We start from the raw sequence: 24,551 nt of genomic DNA, 5'->3' as shown, positions 1-24,551 counted from the left end.
TTTATTTTTGCCTTTATTTCCAGTATTCTGGGAGGTGGGTCATAGAGGATCCTGCTGTGATGTGTGTCAGAGAGTGTTTTGCCTATGTTCTCCTCTAGGAGATTTATAGTTTCTGGTCTTATGTTTAGATCTTTAATCCATTTTGAGTTTATTTTTGTGTATGGTGTTAGAAAGTGTTCTAGTTTCATTCTTTTACAAGTGGTTGACCAGAGTTCCCAGCACCACTTGTTAAAGAGATTGTCTTTAATCCATTGTATATTCTTGCCTCCTTTGTCAAAGATAAGGTGTCCATATGTGTATGGATTTATCTCTGGGCTCTCTATTTTGTTCCATTGATCTGTATTTCTGTCTTTGTGCCAGAACCATACTGTCTTGATGATTGTGGCTTTGTAGTAGAGCCTGAAGTCAGGCAGGTTGATTCTTCCAGTTCCATTCTTCTTTCTCGAGATTGCTTTGGCTATTTGAGGTTTTTTGTATTTCCATACAAATTGTGAAATTATTTGTTCTAGCTCTGTGAAGAATACCATTGGTAGCTTGATAGGGATTTCATTGAATCTATAAATTGCTTTGGGTAGTATACTCATTTTCACTATATTGATTCTTCTGATCCATGAACATGGTATATTTCTCCATCTATTAGTGTCCTCTTTGATTTCTTTCACCAGTGTTTTATAATTTTCTATATATAGGTCTTTAGTTTCTTTAGGTAGATATATTCCTAAGTATTTTATTCTTTTCATTGCAATGGTGAATGGAATTGTTTCCTTAATTTCTCTTTCTATTTTCTCATTATTAGTGTACAGGAATGCAAGGGATTTCTGTGTGTTGATTTTATATCCTGAAACTTAACTATATTCATTGATTAGTTCTAGTAATTTTCTGGTGGAGTCTTTAGGGTTTTCTATGTAGAGGATCATGTCACCTGCAAACAGTGAGAGTTTTACTTCTTCTTTTCCAATTTGGATTCCTTTTATTTCTTTTTCTGTTCTGATTGCTGTGGCCAAAACTTCCAAAACTATGTTGAATAGTAATGGTGAAAGTGGGCACCCTTGTCTTGTTCCTGACTTTAGAGGAAATGCTTTCAATTTTTCACCATTGAGGATAATGTTTGCTGTGGGTTTGTCATATATAGCTTTTATTATGTTGAGGTATGTTCCTTCCAGCCCTGCTTCCTGGAGAGTTTTTATCATAAATGGATGTTGAATTTTGTCAAAGGCTTTCTCTTCATCTATTGAAATAATCATATGGTTTTTATTTTTCAATTTGTTAATGTGGTGTATCACATTGATTGATTTGCGGATATTGAAGAATCCTTGCATCCCTGGGATAAAGCCCACTTGGTCATGGTGTATGATCTTTTTAATGTGTTGTTGGATTCTGATTGCTAGAATTTTGTTAAGGATTTTTGCATCTATGTTCATCAGTGATATTGGCCTGTAGTTTTCTTTTTTTGTGGCATCTTTGTCAGGTTTTGGTATTAGGGTGATGGTGGCCTCATAGAATGAGTTTGGAAATTTACCTTCCTCTACAATTTTCTGGAAGAGTTTGAGTAGGATAGGTGTTAGCTCTTCTCTAAATTTTTGGTAGAATTCAGCTGTGAAGCCGTCTGGACCTGGGCTTTTGTTTGCTGGAAGATTTCTGATTACAGTTTAAATTTCCGTGCTTGTGATGGGTCTGTTAAGATTTTCTATTTCTTCCTGGTCCAGTTTTGGAAAGTTGTACTTTTCTAAGAATTTGTCCATTTCTTCCACGTTATCCATTTTATTGGCATATAATTGTTGATAGTAGTCTCTTATGATCCTTTGTATTTCTGTGTTGTCTGTTGTGATCTCTCCATTTTCATTTCTAATTTTATTGATTTGATTTTTCTCCCTTTGTTTCTTGATGAGTCTGGCTAATGGTTTGTCGATTTTATTTATCCTTTCAAAGAACCAGCTTTTGGCTTTGTTGATTTTTGCTATGGTCTCCTTTGTTTCTTTTGCATTTATTTCTGCCCTAATTTTTAAGATTTCTTTACTTTTACTAACCCTAGAGTTCTTCATTTCTTCCTTTTCTAATTGCTTTAGGTGTACAGTTAGGTTATTTATTTGACTTTTTTCTTGTTTCTTGAGGTATGCCTGTATTGCTATGAACTTTCCCCTTAGGACTGCTTTTACAGTATCCCACAGGTTTTGGGTTGTTGTGTTTTCATTTTCATTCATTTCTATGCAAATTTTGATTTCTTCTGTGATTTGTTGGTTATTTAGCAGCGTGTTGTTCAGCCTCCATTTTATATAGTTTTATATAGCCTCCTTTTAATAGTTTTTCTTCTGTAATTGAGATCTAATCTTACTGCATTGTGGTCAGAAAAGATGCTTGGAATGATTTCAAGTTTTTTGAATTTACAAAGGCTAGATTTATGGCCCAGGATGTGATCTATCCTGGAGAAGGTTCCATGTGTGCTTGAGAAAAAGGTGAAATTCATTGTTTTGGGATGAAATGTCCTATAGATATCAATTAGGTCTAACTGGTCTATTGTATCATTCAAAGTTTGTGTTTCCTTGTTAATTTTCTGTTTAGTTGATCTATCCATAGGTGTGAGTGGGGTATTAAAGTCTCCCACTATTATTGTGTTATTGTTAATTTCTCCTTTCATACTTGTTAGCATTTTTCTTACATACTGCAGTGCTCCTATGTTGGGTGCATATATATTTATAAATGATATATATCTTCTTCTTGGATTGATCCTTTGATCATTATGTAGTGACCTTCTTTGTCTCTTTTCACAGCCTTTGTTTTAAAGTCTATTTTATCTGATATGAGTATTGCTACTCCTGCTTTCTTTTGGTCCCTATTTGCATGGAAAATCTTTTTCCAGCCCTTCACTTTCAGTCTGTATGTGTCCCCTGTTTTGAGGTGGGTTTCTTGTAGACAACATATGTAGGGGTCTTGTTTTTGTATCCATTCAGCCAGTCTTTGTCTTTTGGTTGGGGCATTCAACCCATTTACGTTTAAGGTAATTATTGATAAGTATGATCCCGTTGCCATTTACTTTATTGTTTTGGCTTCGAATTTATACGCTCTTTTTGTGTTTCCTGTCTAGAGAATATCCTTTAGTATTTGTTGGAAAGCTGGTTTGGTGGTGCTGAATTCTCTCAGCTTTTGCTTGTCTATAAACCTTTTGATTTCTCCTTCATATTTGAATGAGATCCTTGCTGGGTACAATAATCTGGGCTGTAGGTTATTTTCTTTCATCACTTTAAGTATGTCTTGCCATTCCCTCCTGGCTTGAAGAGTTTCTATCAAAAGATCAGCTGTTATCCTTATGGGAATTCCCTTGTGTGTTATTTGTTGTTTTTCCCTTGCTGCTTTTAATATTTGTTCTTTGTGTTTGATCTTTGTTAATTTGATTAATATGTGTCTTGGGCTGTTTCGCATTGGATTTATCCTGTCTGGGACTCTCTGGGTTTCTTGGACTTGAGTGATTATTTCCTTCCCCATTTTAGGGAAGTTTTCAACTATTATCTCCTCAAGTATATTCTCATGGTCTTTCTTTTTGTCTTCTTCTTCTGGGACTCCTATGATTCAAATATTTTATCTTTTAATATTGTCCTTGAGGTCTCTGAGATTGTCCTCATTTCTTTTAATTCGTTTTTCTTTTATCTTCTCTGATTCATTTATTTCTACCATTCTATCTTCTAATTCACTAATCCTATCTTCTGCCTCTGTTAATCTACTCTTTGTTGCCTCCAGAGTGTTTTTTTAATCTCATTTATTGCATTATTCATTATATATTAACTTTTTTATTTCTTCTAGGTCCTTGTTAAACCTTTCTTGCATCTTCTCAATCCTTGCCTCCAGGCTATTTATCTATGATTCCATTTTGATTTCTTTCACTATCATTATTCGGAATTCTTTATCAGGTAGATTCCCTATCTCTTCCTCTTTTGTTTGGCTTGGTGGGCATTTATCCTGTTCCTTTATCTGCTGGGTATTCCTCTGTCTCTTCATCTTGTTTAAATTGCTGAGTTTGGGGTGTCCTTTCTGTATTCTGGCAGTTTGTGGAGTTCTCTTTATTGTGGAGTTTCCTCGCTGTGTGTGGGTTTGTACAGGTGGCTTGTCAAGGTTTCCTGGTTAGGGAAGCTTGTGTCGGTGTTCTGGTGGGTGGAGCTGTATTTCTTCTCTCTGGAGTGCAATGAAGTGTCCAGTAATGAGTTATGGGATGTCTATGGTTTTGGGGTGACTTTGGGCAGCCTGTATCTTGAAGCTCAGGGCTGCGTTCCTTTGTTGCTGGAGAATTTGCTTGGTATGTCTTGCCCTGGAACTTGTTGGCCCTTGTGTGGTGCTTGGTTTCAGTGTAGGTATGGAGGCGTTTGATGAGCTCCTGTCAATTAAAGTTCCTTGGAGTCAGGAGTTCCCTGGAGTCAGGGTTTGGACTTAAGCCTCCTGCTTCCAGTTATCGGTCTTATTTTTACAGTAGTCTCAAAACTTCTCCTTCTATACAGCACCATTGATAAAACATCTAGGTTAAAGATGAAAAGTTTCTCCACTGTAGGGTCACCCAGAGAGGTTCACAGCATTACATGGAGAAGAGAAGAGGGTGGAGGGAGTTTAGAGGTGACCCGAATGAGATGAGGTGGAATCAATAGAGGAGAGAGCGGGCTAGCCAGTAATCATTTCCTTATGTGCACTCCACAACTCGACTGCTCAGAGATGTTCACGGAGTTATACAGAGAAGAGAAGAGGGAGGAAGGAGACAGAGGTGGCCAGGAGGATAAAAGGGGGGAATGAAAAGGAGAGAGACAGATCCAGCCAGTAATCAGTTCCCTAAGTGTTCTCCACCATCTGAAACACACAGAAATTCACAGAGTTGGGTAGAGTAGAGAGGGGTTAGGGAGGAGACACAGGCGACCTGGTGGAGAAAAAGGAGAGTCCAAAGGGTGAGAGAGCAGTGAAGCCAGTAATCTCTCTCCCAAGTAAAAAATGGGTACTTAAGATTGGGTTCTTAAAGGTATAAAATTGGTAACAAATACCTAAAAGCAAAAATTAAAAATCTAGAGTAGAGTTTGGAATTTCAAAAATACAATGTTAAAGAAAAGAAGAAGAAAAAGAAAGAGAAAAAAAAAAAAACAAAGTCACAAAAATTATAAAAAAATATAGGTACAAAATTGATAACAAATACCAAAAAGCATAAATTAAAAATCTAGAGTAAAGTTTGGAATTTCAGAAATACAATGTTAAAGAAAAGAAGAAGAGAAAGAAAGAGAAAAAAAAGTCACAGAAATTGTAAAAAAAAAATAGGTACAAAATTGATAACAAATACCAAAAAGCTAAAATTAAAAATCTAGATAGAGTTTGGAATTTCAAAAATACAATGTTAAAGAAAAGAAGAGAAAAAAAAAAGAAAAAGAGAGAGAAAAAATAACAAGGTCACAAAAATTATAAAATATATATATATATATGAAATTTGCTTTAAAAAAATAGGGTCTTTTCTTTTGCAGAGTAATAGTAGGTTATAAAAGTGAAAATTAAGGGATTAATAGAGGGCTTAAAAATTTTTTTTTAAAAATTTTAAAAAAGAAAGAATGAATGATCGTAAAAATAGTTAAAATATATCTAGAACTTTCTCTGGTGGTGTTGTGGGTATTGTGGGGTCAGTTCATTTTCGGCTAGTTCCTTGGTCTGGCTTCTATTTCTCAAGATCTATAGGCCCCTTCCTATGTAGTGGGTACTAATGACAGGGTTTTAATCTATTGCCTGTCGCTTCCAAGGCGGTACCCTCTGTTATAGCTTCTTCCGTTTGCTGGTCTCTTCAGTGTCTGATTTCTGCCCTGACACAAAGGGGGCAGTGGTGGACAGTTTTTTGTTTTTTTAGGCTCACTTGTTCATTCACGCTGTGGGGAGGGAGGGACGCTGCAAACAAATAACACTGGCATGTGCTCGCAGTGCCTCTGCCACACTGGGCCTGCCCCCGCTCACCGCACATGTAGCCTCCATGCCCATACTGCTCAGGCTCTAGGTTGCTCCTCCAGGAACCATCCGAGGTCGGCCCTGGGCTGCCTGCATCTCCCAGGTCTAAGCCGCTCAGGTTCCAGCACTCGGGTAGTCCCCAGAGGCACAGACTCGGTTGGGCCTGCGTTTTGTGCCCTTCCCAGGTCCGAGCAGCTCAGGCGATGAGGTGTTTGGCGAGTGTGGTTGCTGCGACTTATCGCCTCCCTGCTGCTCGGTTTTCTGGGTGTACAACCGGCGCACCTTCTCAGGCGGATGTTGACCATCCAGAACCCCAAGAAGTCTTAGTAAGCAAAGAAGCCTGCTTACAGTTTTCTAGATAATGTCTCTCTGGGGCTGTGATTGTCCCTTTCAGGCTCTGGCTGCCTGTCACTGGAGGGGGATGGTCTGCAGCTGGCTATCTCTGTTCAGTCCTTTGTTCCCTGCACAGGCCTGGCAGTGTCTTAGGTTAGGGCTGGCTTTTCGTGTGGTAGATATCCCACAGTCAGGTTTGCTAGCCCAAATTAGTTCGCTCAGATAGCGTTCGGGGCATTCAGGCCAGATCATTACTCTAAGCGATGCAGCCCGCTCCGCGCCTTCCTGCCCAGCCCCTGCTGGCTAGTGGCAGGTGCAGACGTCTGTGCTGCTTCTCCACTGGGGGAGTTACCTTTGGGCTCATAATCTGTGGGTTTTAATTGTTTATTTATTTTTCCTCCCTGTTATGTTGCCCTCTGTGCTTCCAAGGCTCGGCACAGACTCGGCAGTGAGAGTGTTTCTTGGTGTTTGGAAACTTCTCTCTTTTTAAGACTCCCTTCCTGGGATGGAGCTCCGTCCCTCCCTCTTTTGTCTCTTTTTTTGTCTTTTATATTTTTTCCTACCTCCTTTCGAAGACAATGGGTTGCTTTTCTGGGTGCCTGATGTCCTCTGTCGGCATTCAGAAGTTGTTTTGTGGAATTTACTCTGTGTTTAAATGTTCTTTTGACGAATTTGTGGGGGAGAAAGTGGTCTCCCCATCCTATTCCTCTGCCATCTTCCCCTAGAGTTCTCAGCTTTTCTTATAGTCCAACTCTGACGTCCATACATGACCACTGGAAAAACCATAGCCTTGACTAGATGGACCTCTGTTGACAGAGTAATGTCTCTGCTTTTCAATATGCTGTCTAGGTTGGTCATAACTTTCCTTCCAAAGAGTAAGCGTCTTTTAATTTCATGGCTGCAATCACTATCTGCAGTGATTTTGGAGCCCAGAAAAATAAAGTCTGACACTGTTTCCACTGTTTTCCCATCTATTTCCCATGAAGTGATGGGGCCGGATGCCATGATCTTAGTTTTCTGAATACTGAGTTTTAAGTCAACTTTTTCACTCTCCACTTTCATCTTCATCAAGAGGCTCCTTAGTTCTTCTTCACTTTCTGCCATAAGGGTGGTGTCATCTGCATATCTGGGGTTATTGATATTTCTCCCAGCAATCTTGATTCCAGCTTGTACTTCTTCTAGCCCAGTGTTTCTCATGAGGTACTCTGCATATACGTTAAATAAGCAGGGTGACAATATACAGCTTTGATGTACTCCTTTTGTTATTTGTAACCAGTCTGTTGTCCCATGTCCAGTTCTAACTGTTGCTTCCTGACCTGCATACAGGTTTCTCAAGAGGAAGGTCAGGTGGTCTGGTATTCCCATCTCTTTCAGAATTTTCCACAGTTTATTGTGATCCACACAGTCAAAGGCTTTGGCATAGTCAATAAAGCAGAAATAGATGTTTGTTTGTTTTTTCTGGAATGCTCTTGCTTTTTCAATGATCCATCGGATGTTGACAATTTGACCTCTGGTTCCTCTGCCTTTTCTAAACCAGCCTGAACATTTGGAAGTTCATGGTACACATATTGCTGAAGCCTGGCTTGGAGAATTTTAAGCATTACTTTACTAATCTGTGAGCTAAGTGCAATTGTGTGGTACTTTGAGCATTCTTTGGCACTGCCTTTCTTTGGGATTGGAATGAAAACTGACCTTTTCCAGTCCTGTGTAGAAGACCAGAAAATTTATTTACTATGCATATGACCATAGGGTTTCTTTCTGCAAGAAAGATAGTATGTGCTCTAACAAATATTTCATTTCTTCTACTAATTGTATTATACACTTTATAGTCACTGATTCTCTACCATTGAAAAATTCTCTAGATATACGAAGTGTAGCAAATGAAATATCCTATAAATGGAGTATAGAAAACCATGCAATGTGTTTTACTTTAAATTAAGAAAAAATGAGCCATTCTTAGGACTGGTTTTCTGGAGGAGCTTTAGGAAAATCAAGAACATCTTGAATAAACTTGTTTGAAGTCATTGAAGTGTTAATATGGTTGACAAGTATAGCAACAAGTTTGAAAGAGTTTATATAATTTGCAAGAGACTTACACATCAATACTAAAAACATTGCCCAAATAAACTGATTTATTCTCTTTTCTTTTGTACAAACAATGGTACCCAATCTTGATGAGATGATCCTTTGATACCGGTGACTGTATAGAGAAAACAACTATCTGAAAAATTTATGAAATGTATAGACACTTCAAATATTAATGTCCTTTACTCTAAAATTTATCTCTAATAAAACTTACTGCTTTCAAAATGAAAACATTATAATTATGGACCAGGCTTATATGGAGTATTTATTTCACAATATTCACATTTGTAAAATTGTTTGGAAACAGAAGTAGCTCATGAAAATAAATTAGGAATGATATTTCCATAGCTTTAAAATTATATTCTTTAAAATAGGAACAGTCAGTCAGTTCAGTCACTCAGTCATGTCCGACTTTTTGTGACCCCATGGATAGCAGCATGCCAGGCCTTTCTGTCCATCACCAATTTCTAGAGCTTGCTCAAATTCTTGTCCATTGAGTTGTTGATACCATCCAACCATCTCATCCTCTGTTATCCCCTTCTCCTCCCAACTTCAATCTTTCCCAGCATCAAGGTCTATTCTAATTAGTCAGTTCTTCATATCAGGTGGCCAAAGTATTTGAGTTTCAGTTTTAGCATCAGTCCCTCCAATGAATATTCAGGGCTGATTTCCTTTAGGATTAACTGGTTGGATCTCGTTGCAGTCCAAAGGACTCTCAAGAGTCTTCTCCAACATCAGAGTTCAAAAGCATCAATTCTTTGGCACTCAGCCTTCTCTATAGTCCAGTTCTCACACCTGTACATGACTACTGGAAAAACCATAGCTTTGTCTATATGAACCTTTGTCAGCAAAGTAATGTCTCTGCCTTTTAATATGCTGTCCAGGTTGGTCATAGCTTTTCTTCAATGGAGCAAGCATCTTTTAATTTCATGGCTGCAGTGATTTTGGAGGCTAAGAAAATGAAGTCTGTTGCTGTTTCCATTGTTTCCCCATCTATTTGCCATGAAGTAATGGGACCAGATGCTATGATTTTTGTTGATGAATGAGTGACTTTCACTTTCAAAATAAGAACACCACCCATTTATACCATGTTATTTTCATTTTGTAACATATGTTACAAAGAATTATTTATTTACTTAAAAGAAATATGTATCATTCCAAAAAAGCAGAATAGACATTCTTTTCAAGTGCACAGGCAACATTCTCTACAACTGACCACATACTAGAGCACACAACAAGCCTCAACAAATTTAAGAGTTATAGAAATTATTTCAAGCATCTTTTCTGACCACAATGGCATGAAACTAGAAATCAATCCCAGAAAAACAAAAAAAAAAAAGGAAGAAACAATTACATGGAGACTAAATAGCATGCTACTAAAAAGTGTTTAAATGATAAAATCAAAGAAGAAAATAAAAAATACTTCAAGAAAAATGACAATGAAAACAGAACTATACAAACACTATGGAATGTGGCAAAAATAGTTCTCAGAGAAAAGTTCATGTTGATACAGGTCTTCTTTAAGAAATAAGAAATCTCAAGTGAATAATCAAACTCACCACCTAAAATAATTAGAAAAAGAAGAACAAACAAAACTTCAAGGAAGCTTAAGGAAGGAGTTAATAAAGTTCAGAGAGGAAATCAATAGAGATAAAAATAATGGAAATGGAAAAATCAATAAAACCAAGACCAGGTTCTTTGAAAGGGTAAACAAATTTGATAAACCTCTGGCTGGGCTCACCAAGAAGAAAAGAGAGAAGACCAAATAAAATAAAAAGTGAAAGAGGAAAAACAACTTATACTGGAAAAAATATATATATATGACTATGAACAATTATATGCCAACAAATTTGACAAATTAGAAGAAATGAACAACTTTTTAGAATCATACAACTCACCAAGACTGAATCAAGTAGAAATAGGTTGCTTGAACAGACCAATCACTAGAAGTGAAATAGAATCTTTAATTTAAAAAAAAATCTGTAGGAATAAAAGTGCAAGACCAGATGGCTTCACAGGCAAATTCTACCAAACACACAAAGAAGAATTTAGACTGATCATTCTATTACTCATCCTAAAGTTTGAAGAGAAAGGAACATACCCAAAGACATTCTATGGGGCCACCATCACCCTGCTACTAAAATAAGACAAAAAAACACTACCAAAAAAGAAAATTACAGACCAATATCTTTTGATGAATATACATGCAATAATGTTCAATAAAATATTTGTAGATTGAATTGAACAATGCATAAAAAAATCATGCACCACAACCAAGTGGGATTCATCCTAGGGCCACATGGCTGGCACAGCATATACAAATAACCCTGTAATACACCACATCAACAAAAGAAAAGACAAAGCCACATAATAATTTTAATGGATGCAAAACAAGTATTTGATAAAATTTCACACCAATTCATGATAAAACCCTTATGAAAGTGAATATAGAGGGAACATGTCTCAATATAATAAAAGCTATTTATGACAAACCCCCAGCCAACATAAAAATCAATGGTGAAAAGTTCCCAATAAAATAGGGAACAAAACAAGGATGCCTACTCTCACCAATTCTCTTCAACATAGTATTGAAGACATGTGCCTTAGCTATAGCAATCAGACAAGAAAAATGAATAAAATATATTCAGAATGGTAGGGAAAAGGTAAAATTGTCATTATATGCATGTGACATAATACTCCATATACAAAACACTAAAGACTTCACACCAAAATATTAGAACTTACAAATGAATTCAGCAAAGTAGCAGGATACAAGATTAACATACAGAAATCAGTTGCATTTCTTTATGCTAACAGTCATATATCAGAAAGGGTATGTAAAAAAAAAAAAGCTAATAATAAACCAGAAAAGTAGATTATCTAGGAATAAACATAACCAAGGAGTTGAAAGACTTGCATGCTGATAAATATAAAACATTAATAAGGAAATTAAATAAGATTCAAAAAATAAAAAGACATCCTATGTTCTTGGATTGGAAGAATTTTGTTAAAATGGCCTACTACCCAAAACAATATACAGATTCAATGAAATGCCTATCAACATATTCATGATGGTTTTCCCAGAATTCTAACAAATAATTCTAAAATTCATATGGAAACATAAAAGACAACAAATTGCCAAAACAATCCTGAGGACAAAGAACAAAGCAGGAGGCATAACTTTCAGTCAATACTACATACCTACAGTAATTAAATCAACACGGTACTAGCACAGAGACAGACATTCAGGTCAATGGAACAGAATAGACAGCTGAGCAATAAACCCACATACCTATGGACAATTAATCTTTGATAAAGGAAACAAGAATAATATACAATGGGAAAAATGCAGTCTTTTTAGCAAGCAGTGTTAGGAATGTTGGACAGCCACATGTAAATCAGTGAAGTTAGAACATATCCTCACTCTATACATAAAAGTGGAGAAGGCAATGGCAACCCACTCCAGTACTCCTGCCTGGAAAATCCCATGGATGGAGGAGCCTGGTAGGCTGCAGTCCATGGAGTCGCTAGGAGTCAGACACGACTGAGCGACTTCGCTTTCACTTTTCACTTTCATGCATTGGAGAAGGCAATGGCAACCCACTCCAGTGTTCTTGCCTGGAGAATCCCAGGGACGGCAGAGCCTGATGGGCTGCCGTCTCTGGGGTCGCACAGAGTCAGACACGACTGAAGCGACTTAGCAGCAGCAGCAGCAGCAGCAGCATACACAAAAGTAAACTCAAAATACTTTAAAATTTAAATATAAGACACGACACCATAAAATTCCCAGAAGAAGCAAAACATTCTCTGATGTAAATCATACAATGTTTTCTTAGTTCAGCTTTCCAAGGCGATGGAAATAAAAGCAAAAATAAACAAATGGGACTTAATGAAACTTACAGGATTTTTCACAGCAAAGGAAACCATAAACAAAACAGAAAGGCAAACTATGAACTTGGAGAAAATATTTGCAAACGATGCCACTGACATGGCTTAATTTCCAAAAGATACAAACGTGCCCTATAATTCAATAACAAAAACCAAACAACCCAACCAAAAAATGAGCAGAAGACCTAAATAGACATTTCTCCAAAGAAGATATATACAGATGGCCAATAGGAACATGAAAAGATGCTCATCATCACTAATTATTAGAGAAATGAAAATCCAAACAACACTGGTACCACCTCACAGCAGTCATAATGGGCATCATTAAAAATCTACAAATAATAAATCCTAGAGAGAGTGTGGAGAAGAAGGAACCTCCTAACAGGGTTAGTGGCAATGTAATCTGATGCAGTCATGGAAAAAATTATGGAGGTTGTCAAAAAACTAAAAATAGATTTGCCACATGATCCAGCAATCCCACTCCTGGGCATATTATCAGAAAAACTATAATTCAAAAAGATAAATGCACCCATATGTTCATAGCAGCACTATTTACAATAGTCAAGACATGGAAACAACCTAAATGTCCACCGACAGATGAATGGATAAAGAAGATGTGGTGTGTGTGTGTGTGTGTGTATATATATATATATATATAAAATAATCACTGGGTCATTATAAAGAATGAAATAATGCCCTTTGCAGCAACAAGAATGGACCTAGAGATGATCATACTAAGTGAAGTTCAGGTCACAAAGAGAAAGACAAATACCATATGCTATCACTTATATATGGAATCTAAAGTATGACACAAATGAGCATGTTTATGAAACAAAAACAGACTAACAGATATAGAGAACAGACTTGTGGTTGCCTGGGGGAGATAGAGTGCAGGTGGGAAGGATTGGGAGTTTGGGGCTAACAGATGCAAACTTTTACATATAAGATGGGTGAACAACAAAATCCTACTGTATAGCTCAGGAACTACATTCAATATCCTGTGATAAATTAAAACATAATGGGAAAGACTATGGAAAAGAAGTTATGTATATCTATAACTGAGTCACTTTACTAAACAGCAGAATTTAATACAACATTGTAAATCAACTATACTTCAATAAAAAGTTTTAAAAAGAGAAGCAATATATCATATATTGCAATTAGGTATTTGTGGATTTTAGCATTACATGCCATTTAAATTTTCTTCACATTTTATAATTTTTCTTAATGAATATTAATTATTTTTATAGTTATAAAAATTCACTTTATTGTTTCAAAGGAAAAATGAAATTGTGAATATGTTTGTTGAGGTCCTCTTTCAAAGGAAATGATTCTTTGATGCAAGAATTTGGATGGGGCTGCTACACACCTGTAAAGAACCTTTTATTGATGGAGAAGGAAAGATGTCATCCCACAATCTGTCCTCTGGTGTTCTGGCATTTCTCAGTGCTGCCATGAAGACAGTGTTTAAAGAAAGTTGTCATGATAGTTCATTCTTGGGTATTCACATAAATCACACTGTTTTATTTTTCTCTTCCTTGAGGGCTTTCTTTTTTCTTTTCTGTAATATTACAGGACTGAAGTCACTAAGGGCTAAATTTATCAATACATTCAGGAGGGATAGGGACTAGTTCCAGGAAGCAGTTTGTCTTCATTTATCCAGATAACCAAAGCTAATTCATGTAAGTTGGGGAGATCATAATCTCTATACATAGCTATCCTTTTTGCTCACTGGGTATAGAAAATGGGGCCACACTATTCTTGAACAGAAGCTAATTCTTTGTCTTCCCAAGCTAACTAAAACATGTGTAGGTGTAGATGTGTGCTGGGTATAAAGACTCATCCTCTGTGAAGTTGATGGGAGGAGACAGGAGGAGGAGGGCTTTTCTCTTGAATCCCTCCCTCCTGTGGGGCATCCACGGCACAGTACACATGGAGATCAGACCTACCAGTTTCTCATTTGCTCATTGGAAACTCTTGGTATAATGCCACATACTCTTAGAGCTGAAACATCCTTATGAATTCAGTTTCAACTTTACTTTCCATTTTCTGTCAGGTACTTTCACAGACATCTGAGATTCCTAAACTGAGAATTATGGTTATGCCACCTAAGTCAGGAGACCCTTGAAGCCTCAGGATCTCTAGAAAGATTTTCATGTTTACACCTTGACTTCACATAAGTTCTTGGAACAGTGTTTAAGAATGTAGGTTCATTCATCTGGGGTTAGCCATTAGGACTGCGTTAGCACCTGGAGGTATAGGTACATTTAAAAGGTTCATTTTTGTTTCTTTTGTTTGTTTTTGTACTAGAATTAAGTCATTAGTTTAATCTTAACAAAGAACCCTTTGCCAAGAGGGTCAGGAATTGTACAATAAACTTTTTGGCAGGGGTGTCAGGAATTAGTTGCCATTGTACAGAGAGTGAAGTGTATCCCCTCCAGCCTACATCCTCACAGAATATGGCTTGAAAACAAGGAAAATCTCTTGTACTTAGAAATGATCTTTTTTTCTGAATAAAAAGGACTATGGTTTGAAGCTGGTGTTTCTTCCCCCATTTTGTTCTTTTTTTAAGCTTTTTAAAAAATTTTAATTGGAGGATAATTGCTTTACAGTGTTGTGTTGGTTTCTGCAATACAATACAACAGCATGAATCAGCCATAAGTATACATATATCCCCTCCCTCTTGTACGTCTCCTCCATCCCTCCCCCTTCATCCCACCGCTCTAGGTTGTCACAGAGCACTAGGCTGAGCTCCCTGTGTTATACAACAGCTTCCACCAGCTTTCTATTTCACATATGTTAATGTATATGTTTCAATGCTACTCTCAATTTGTCCCACCCTCTCCTTCTCCTGTTGTATCCACAAATCTGTTCTCTATCTACATATATCCCTTTTTCATTCTTTTATACACAAGTTTTTTATAGAAAAAAAAAAGCAGTTGCTGAAAAATTCCATCTTGGCATTGGTAAAACAATAATGTTTTCGGTTTCATTATGGCCCATGGTTATCTAAAATAGTCTGAACTCTGCCTATGTGACACTTCCACATGAGTGTTTAATAAGCACTTCAAACTCAACATGCTCAAAGTAGAACTCTCAGTCAGCCCACAGGTCACCACCTCTGCAAGCTTTCTCTCTCTCAAAAATGGATCTCCCATCTACCTGGTTGTTTAAGCAAATGTTAGAAGATTTGTTCCAGCTATCTCTGTCTCTACAGCCAACCTGTCAGCAATTTCTGTTGACATTACTTCCAAAATGTTACCCTAAATTACTGACTTCTCCCCATCACTATTGTTACCGCTCTGGCCAGTCGTCAACTTCTCTTCTCTGGATCATTTGTGCTGGTCTTCTAACCCATCTCCTTACTCATTTATGTTCTATTTTCTACCAAGAAGCAAGAACTATTAAAAAAATTTTCCCTATTTTAAGTTATTGACTGGCTTTCCATAGCTACTAGAATAAAATCTTTGTGCCCACTGCCTTGGTTCACAAAGCCCTCTGGACCCAGCCCCCACTACTTCTCTGACAGCAGCTCCTATCACTTTCCCCATCACAGTTCCCTGGTCTCCCTGACTTTCTGTTCTTTGAGGAAGACAACCAATCCATCAGCCTGTGGGCCTTCTCCCTACCAGGAATGGGCTTTTCTCATCTTCCCATGGCCAGCTCTTTCTAATACTCAGAACAAACTCTTCTGATAAATCCCTCATAGAGACATTCCCTGAACACCTGGTGATATACAACAAACCACCAGCCCCCCAAAACTAGATACCATTTATCACATCACCTTCTTTTATCCTACTTAAATTACCTGGGTAGCTATCACCAGCACCTGTGGCAAAGAACAAATAGAACTATGAGAGCAAGATCAGCAAGATCTTCACCTGTTTTTTCACCATTGCATTTCCAAGACTGCATGGGGGATGCCCAGTAGTGAGATGGAACAAGCAACTATTTTTCATATGCTGTGTAATAGCAACTTGGGAATCAATAGGCTGTTTCTATATGTTTTCATTTTACAGCCAACTGGACTTTATGAGTATAAGTTCATTGGTACTCTGAGAGCTCCACCAGATCTACTTGTAGATATCGGTATGGATTTAGGCTATATAAGACGGCAGATCCCACAAGTTACAGGTGAGTGACATGTATTCCTTAAAAAAAAATCGGTTAGAAGGTAGAATCTATTGCTATTTTCTCTAACCAGCAGAGATAAATAGGTTTACTTTCTATTATACTATGTTTTATTTTAAATTTTGGCTTAAATATCTGAGGTGCTGCACTGAAATATGCCTTCAATATTTCTAGGACTTCCTTTTTATACTTTAATAGATTCACTCTCCTGTTTGCTCCTGTTTGAACTTACTACAAGTTTGTTGTCATCATATATATATATACACACACACACACACACACACACACACACACATATACACACATATACACCTGGAAGAGCATGGAAGACTTCTTGGACAAAGTGGTGTCTGAGCTTTATTTGACAAATTGAACCAAAGTTTTATAAACAGCAAGAATATATATACATGGTGAGGTGAAAAGTGAAGGGTGAGTGGGTTAAGGATGTTTGGCCCAGGGAACAGTATGAGTAAAATGAAGAAGGCATGAAACAATATGATTTTTTTTTTAATCTGTGAGCAGTTGGGTGCTTTTGGGTTGTTGGGGTAGCAGAATCTGGAATTAGCCCGGGAGGAGAGTCCAGGGACCCAAGGGCCTGGGCTGGTCACCTGGCTACACTTCTTAGATTTTTCCCAGAAATGATGGAGAATTATGAGTGGCATTAGATAGGGGATCTTTCTGGCACTTAGAGTGGGGAGTGATCTCTGCTGTCCCAGGCACAATGGACCAGATACAACTAGCCCAGGGGCCAGAAACCCTGACAGGCGTTGCTGGGGTTAGGAATCCTGGTTGCAAGGAAGAAAAGCTAACAAATTGCAGTGTAATGAAAGGAAAAAGCGTTTATTGGTTCATGACATTGAAAATCCACAGTTGTCTGGCTTCCAGGATAGCTGCACATAATAGTTCATTTCTCCAGCTTGACTCTGTCTTCTTCTGTATTGACCAGATTCTCAGGCAGATTCTGTGTCATGCAGAGTGGCCACCAGAAGATGCAGGCTAACATTCTAACTGAGTACACAACCCCAGAGGAACAGGAACTTTTCTACTGATGGCATCCAGAATCTCAGGATTGGCTCTTAGCTCTTCAGCCTGGATCATATATTATTTCCTTCAGCATGCTTGTCATGGTTTAGGGCCACATACTGTTTTCAAACACTCTTACTTTATGGGGAATGGTGGTGCCGTATATTCGAGGGAGAAGCCAGGTGTTCTCTGTCCATCTCCCTATCAGTTGTTATTCAGTCATGTGCTGTAGCCATTTACAAAGCCTCTGATGTGTGGTACTTGCTATCAACAGTCCACACTATGGAGTATAGTCCAGAGGCTGCAGTAGTTTGACTTTTCTGGAATCATCCTGAGGTTCTTAACCTAACTGTGGTCCTCCCAGATCTTCTATAAGCTACCTGAGAACCTTTACAAAGCCACTTTTGGGCCTAAACTTGCAAGAGTGGCAAGCCAGGATTCTGTCCACATATGCCTTCCCTGAACTAATCACTGTGACCATGTTCTGCTCATTTTCCCAGCCCTGAAATTAACACTGAGTCAGTCTGGGAATACCAGACCTCCTGACCTGCCTCCTGAGAAATCTGTATGCAGGTCAGGAAGCAACAGTTAGAACTGGACATGTAACAACAGACTGGTTCCAAATAGGAAAAGGAGTATGTCAAGGCTGTATACTGTCATCCTGCTTATTTAACTTATATGCAGATTACATCATGAGAAACGCTGGGCTGGATGAAGCACAAGCTGGAATCAAGATTGCTGGGAGAAATATCAATAACCTCAGATATGCAGATGACACCACCCTTATGGCAGAAAGTGAAGAGGAACTAAAAAGCCTTTTGATGAAGGTGAAAGAGGAGAGTGAAAAAGTTGGCTTAAAGCTCAACATTCAGAAAATGAAGATCATGGCATCTGGCCCCATCACTTCATGGCAAATAGATTGGGAAACAGTGGAAACAGTGGCTGACTTTATTTTGGGGGGCTCCAAAAATCACTGCAGATGGTGACTGCAGCCATGAAATATAAAGGCGCTTACTCCTTGGAAGGAAAGTGATGACCAACCTAGACATTATTAAAAAGCAGAGACATTACTTTGCCAACAAAAGTCCGCATAGTCAAAGCTATCGTTTTTCCAGTAGTCATGTATGGATGTGAGAGTTGGACTATAAAGAAAGCTGAGCGCCGAAGAATTTATGATTTTGAAGTGTGGTGTTGGAGAAGACTCTTGAGAGTCCCTTGGACTGCAAGGAGATCCAACCAGTCCATCCTAAAGGAGATCAGCCCTGGGTGTTCATTGGAAGGACTGATGTTGAAGCTGAAACTCAAATACTTTGGCCACCTGATGGGAAGAGCTGACTCATTTGAAAAGATCCTAATGCTGGGAAAGATTGAAGGTGGGAGGAGAAGGGGATGACAGAGGATGAGATGGTTGGATGGCATCACCAACTCAATGGACATGAGTTTGAGTAAACCCTGGGAATTGATGATGGACAGGGATACCTGGCGTACTGTGGTCCATAGGGTCTCAGAGTCGGACACGACTGAGCGACTGAACTGAACTGAACAGTCCTGCTTAAACTACATAGTGGGGAAGAAGGTAAAAGGTGATGCTCTGAAGGAGAATGAGATTCTGGTGCAAGAACGGGAAAGTCATAGCAGAGCAGGCAAAAGCAGCAGATGTCCACTCATTCCCTTCCTTTCAAAGTCATCTTCAACCTCTTGTAGTAATGGACTGATAAATTCTTTACTCCATGTTCTGCTTTTAATAGGTTTTCTTTCTTTCAAAAGCCGAATTAAATAACACCTTTCTGTGCTGTCAGCACCTTCTCTAGGGATTCTCTTGGTTCCTTCAGAAGCTTATGCTTGGCTCCTCTTCTAAATGGTTAGTTAGAAGCTTCCCACACAGCTTGAGAGCAGAGGCTGTGCACTTCATAGCATTGCTTTGCTCTCTCTCTCCAAGAGCCGATGCTATTTGCACACAGTAGCATGGTGGGTGTTAAGGAGATTTGGTCCCTGTAACTATGATATAAAGCAACACAGGAGAGAGGCAAGCATCTTACAGTTAACATAGTTAAGCCACTTTCTAGCTTTTTCAGAAGGACATTAACCTCTCTTGAAACTTCACTTCTAAGCTGAGTTGCTCAGTTCCAGGACACCTGTAATATGTCATAAAATTTCAGATGAGGAGAAAGGTCACAACAGAAAAATTATTGGCACTGTAGTGTTATCTGATGATTACCAAGATTTTGGAACTTGAAAATTTATTTTTGGATGCCTAATTTTGTTTCACTGCATTGTGTCTTAGAATGTTGTTTGTGGTATACAATGAACAAGTTTTGTTGGGTTCTTTTATTTCTACTGTGTTTTTCTATCTACCAGACACTGTACCTGGACAACAAGATTGCAGTGGTTCTAAATATCTGCCTTTCTCTAAAATTCAATGCCTCATGAGTTAGTGGTTTATCACCCTACAAGGTTGTCATATCAAAGCTTCTTGAGAATTGAAGCAAAAGGGACTTCCAGATGCAATAACGTCTTTTGTGTTGTTTTTTTTGTTTGTTTTGCTTTGTCTAATAGAAGCCTATGAAACAGAATGCAGTGGAGAAACAGTGACCTACATGAAAATGGAGTTCCCTTTTTTTGTGTCCAGCAGAGATGTATCCTTTTTGAATGCATACTATTATTCAGCTTTATAAGTGTCTTTGCTCTTCATGGCCATGACTCAATGGCGGTATATCCAGAAGGTGTGGACAACATTGTCTTTGACTCTTGCATAAGCATCTGCTAAAGCTGTTGCTTCTTGTGTAGCTTTCAGAGATCTCAGTGTGATTTCTGGGTCTGATGACATGGAGCATCTATAATTGTGGGACGGCAGCTCATACTTTCCTGAGATTTTTCCTAGAAAATCCTTGTACCACAGATATGGGGGCCTGAAAACAACTTTTCCTTCAGAGTATTCACTACACTCCCTCAGTCTGTAGAGGAGGAAGCCGGGCCCCAGAGAGTTAAGGTGATCGAGGTGCACAGTCAGGCAGTTAGCAGCCGACTCGGGGATGGAACTCGGGCCCTACTTTCCAGCTCTCTCCACTGCCCCTCCTCCCCCAGCATTGGCTCTGGACCCTGTGAGTGTGTGTTTCCTGCTCAGTTTCTTAAAATTGAATTACCTTCTCGGTAATAGTGCCATAGACATAGTGGCTGGTCTGTGAATCTTTATTGAGATGAAATGATTATATTACTCTTGGTGAACCAGAACCAGTGAGGACATTTGCCTACTAATATTTGAATATCCACATAGCTTCCTGTGGTCACCAGGTGGAAGTAACCTTGCCTGACCGTCCTCTGTGCCCAGAGGTCAATGATTAGGGCTTAAGGGGGGACAGAGAGCAATGACCCCATTGTTTCCTGCGTGAGATTCTGCTCCAGTCTTTCTCCAATGCCCCCACCAAGCCTGTCTACAGGCAGTGTTCCTCTCTTTTCTTGCACAGTGAAGCCGAATCTCAGAAAAATTAAGTTACCCAGGATCACAGCTGATAAATGACCAATCCTCTGAGATCTCATTGCTTTATTGGAGAAAGAAGGAGTGGGTTCCCCTCATAATTAGAGCAGCAAAGAATCATTGATAGGTGGGTAATGCATGCTCTTGAGCTTCCCAGGTGGCTCAGTGGTGAAAAATCTGCCTACCAGTACAAGATATGCAGGAACTGTGGGTTTGAGCCCTGGGTCAGGAAGATTCCCTGGAGGAGGACATGGCAACCCACTCCAGTATTCTTGCCTGGGAAATGCTATGGGCAGAAGAACCTGTCAGGCTACAGTCCATGGGGTCACAAAGAGTCAGAGACCAGCTGGGAGCTGAGTATGTACACCACTCCTGCTATGAAAAGAGAACAGCAGGTGGGAGGCGACAGGGCTCTGCAGGGAAGTTAGGCAGACCAAGCAGGAAGTGAACTGGCAGATTAAGGGAGCAAACACCAAGTGGAGGCAACAAAACAATTGCCTTTTGCTTCTGACTTGTGGGCTTTCCTTTTATCCATCTGAGAGGTTTGACTCAGGCTGTGCCTTGACTGGCAGTGTAGTGCGTCTATGTGAAGCAGCGGCGAGAACTGGACTTCAGAGGGCGGAAGATTCAGGTGGTCCTGGCCAAGGGCACCTCGCTGCCACAGTTTCCAGAGAGGCCAGGCTTCATCCGGGTGAGGCAGTGCCAGGTGAAGCTGGCCGTGGAGAGCGCTGGCCATAACCGGAGCAAAGGTAAAAGGAAGGCAGCGGTTGGTGTGTGGCGCGCCCTGTGAAGGCTGCGGTGACTGTGAGGCTCAGGAAATGCAGGATGCATTTCCCCTGAGGTCAGAGAACTGGGCATGGCTTCAGAGGAAACAGAGGCGGCTCAATCCACCCCTGACGTTTGGCTACAATGCAAGATGGATGTTTAAATCTGATCAATCTATTTTTTACTTACTCTTGCATTGTCCAAATGAAATCAGAACATGGAGGTGAACCAAAAGTTTAGGAATTCACTTCAGGCTGCTCTTGTTCTGCACATTCTGGCTGGAGGTGAGCAGGAAGGCTGGTGGGACCATCTCTGAGTAGGTACCTCTCACTCAGCAAAAACTAAGGGACTCGGGACCTGTCTGCCTTGAGTTCCATACTCAGGAGAGAATCTGGGAGGAGTTTATGTGGCCACCTGCTGGACTGGAATGGGTGTGGCCTTGAGACTGCAGGAAAATCTGAACAGTTGTTCTGGTGTGTGTTAGATCTGGTGTGTGCCTTGGATGCATCACCCCACTCTTCTAAGTCTCAATTTTGTCATTTATAAACGAGTTTAATTTTATCAACTTTTATAATTAATATAATTGAGAGCAATAACTAAGTGAGATATATATCCAAATATCTAGCACTTATGCTATGCTATGCAATGCTATGCTCAGTCACTTCAGTCATGTCCAACTCTATGGACTGTAGCCCCCCAGGCTCCTCTGTCCATGGGGATTCTCCAGGCAAGAATACTGGAGTGGATTGCCATGCCCTCCCCATCTAGCACTTGCCATGGGTTTAATAAATAGCAGCAGAATGTGCTTTGACTGTTTGCCAAAGTGTGTATATAAGTCTCCCAATGAGGAGATGGGAGAGTCCACTTGAATTGTGTGTTACCTCCCTCCTTAATTTTTGGCCTGAATGTAAACCTCGATGTTTGCTGCTGTATTTTTTCTCCTTTTGAATTGTCCTTTCTTTCCCTCTCTAGTATTAATTTATTGCTTCATAAACCCTGGTGGCTGGATTCCATCCTTGCTCATCAACTTTTTTGTCAAGGTGAGACCCCCAGAAGCAGGGGGAAAGCGTGCTTGACAAATGTTGACTTACCCTGTGGGGCTGTTAGACTGAAGAGATGTGCAATCTCAGGCCTCATGATGCTCTTTTACGAAGCAGCATGGTTGACTGACTCTGGTTAGGACTTGGGTTGCCAACACCCAGGACTGAGGCTGGGACCAAAGACCAAAATCTTTACCTGGAATATCAGCTCCCCACTACTTTCCCACCAAGATCCCGCCAGCATCACTCTCTGGAACCTTTGGACAATAACCTGCTCCTTGTAGGAACAAGGGTGCTTGTGGACCCTGTATCTGCTTATGGAGGAGTTAGGCCAACATGGCTTGGGAGACAATGAGATATGTTCAAGCCTGGGGAAGCCTCCAGTTTCATTTTTCTGTTTTCTTTCTATAAGGAGAAGGGACTTCAGTGGTATGCAGATCACTCCTGGAGACCATTCAGTCTGTGCTGTGAGGTCCTACTTATGGGCTGGTGGGCTCACCAATTCACAGGGAGAGTAAAAAAGCACACAAACTTGAGTAAAACACATCATACTTTGAATTCTGGTCCCTACTTCCGACTATGTAATCTAGGGAAGCTATCAGTTTCTCCCCTCCAAAAAATGGGGATGGCTATTTCCACAATGTAGAGAAGGAGTAACCAAAACAACATTTGGGGAAAGTCTGGGCAATGTTCAACACTAACTAAGGGATGACATATCCTGCCTCTTGCTCCCAATCTTACCAATTTCTAATTTTGTAAAGCAAGTCCTTTCTTTCATCTTTTTGGAAGAATCACACAGCCCAGCCCAGTCCCATTTCCTGAGTTTTCTTTTTCTTTCCAAAAATAGTGTCTTAGAATTGTCTTAGCTTTCTACTAGCAAAAGCTAAAATATGCAAGGTCTGAAAACTGTGGCCCCTACCTTACCTGTGCCCTGAGTCTTACCTTTTTCATCATCAGTGCCAACATTCTGTTGAAATCTTACCAGGAGCCCTATTATCATATTTATTATTCCCCAAGGCATCTTCCTTCACCTTTGCACATCCTGAGAATCAAGAGTAGTTGCTGTGAGGACAGAGTAATGACAATCTCCTTTTCTTTGCAGAATGGAATTCCTGGCTTCCTGGCTGACCTGGAGGATGCCTGCCTGAGGTACCAGGGGAGAACCTAAGAGAGACTTAGGAGCTTTTTGTTCATGAATGATGTCCCTGGAAGTGCCACAACTTCTGCTGCTCAGGATGTCTGTCATTTTTCCATCACAGAAGGCTGCACACTCTCCAGCACCTTGTGCCCAAGGGTGCCAGCCTGATGCCTGGCTTCCTTTTCCATTCTCCCCACTCTGGGACAGACTGCCTTGTTTCACTGTAGGATGTGGGTCAGATTCGGAAAACCCTTGAGGAAAAACTCAGAAGTCTTTGTGGATGGACTTACCAAAATGCTCCAGAGACATACAATTCTAAATCCAAAACATAGGAATATTTTTTATATATAATTTATTTTTTTATTGAAAGATAATTGCTTTACAGAATTTTGCCATTTTCTGTCAAACCTTAACATGAATGGTATATATATATATATATATATATATATATATATATATATATTTCCTCCCTTTTGAACTTCCCTCCAGTCTCCCTCCCCATCCCATCCCTCTAGGTTGTGAACATAGGAATCTTTTGATTTCCATCTTAGTTGAAGATCTTCTCCCTGATGTAAAGAAGCAAACTGAGGATAATAAAGATGGATGGGTGGGTTGTCCTCCATATTGTTCAAGTTGCCAGTCAATTCTTTGAGGAATTAAAGAAACCTATATTATCTTACAAACCAGGCCTTTATTATAACTGAAAAGGAGGCTCTAGGAAGAA

The 24,551-nt window shown here is 39.5% G+C and overlaps 1 protein-coding gene across 1 annotated transcript; it reads left to right on the top strand.

The window, feature by feature from the left end:
* The first annotated feature begins 12,569 nt into the window (after positions 1-12,569).
* LOC129650882 (phosphatidylcholine transfer protein-like) lies at positions 12,570-24,063 on the top strand. The gene is made up of 6 exons (XM_055579672.1): positions 12,570-12,641; positions 16,275-16,389; positions 19,966-20,045; positions 21,462-21,633; positions 22,622-22,689; positions 23,792-24,063. Exons 1-6 carry the CDS (start codon positions 12,570-12,572, stop codon positions 23,855-23,857), a joined length of 573 nt encoding a protein of 190 aa, XP_055435647.1. The 3' UTR covers positions 23,858-24,063.
* Positions 24,064-24,551: the final 488 nt, after the last annotated feature.

This window comes from Bubalus kerabau, chromosome 4 (assembly GCF_029407905.1).
Source record: "Bubalus kerabau isolate K-KA32 ecotype Philippines breed swamp buffalo chromosome 4, PCC_UOA_SB_1v2, whole genome shotgun sequence".
Lineage (NCBI taxonomy): Eukaryota > Metazoa > Chordata > Mammalia > Artiodactyla > Bovidae > Bubalus > Bubalus kerabau.
This window is presented reverse-complemented; position numbering and strand designations above follow the sequence as displayed.

Bases quoted from the DNA above. Each gene is read 5' to 3' on its own strand.
- LOC129650882 (XM_055579672.1), top strand. From the start codon at position 12,570: ATGGGCATCATTAAAAATCTACAAATAATAAATCCTAGAGAGAGTGTG. The intron at 12,642-16,274 runs GTTAGTGGCAAT...TTCATTTTACAG, and splicing joins AGAAGGAACCTCCTAACAGG to CCAACTGGACTTTATGAGTA. The intron at 22,690-23,791 runs GTGAGACCCCCA...TTTTCTTTGCAG, and splicing joins TCATCAACTTTTTTGTCAAG to AATGGAATTCCTGGCTTCCT.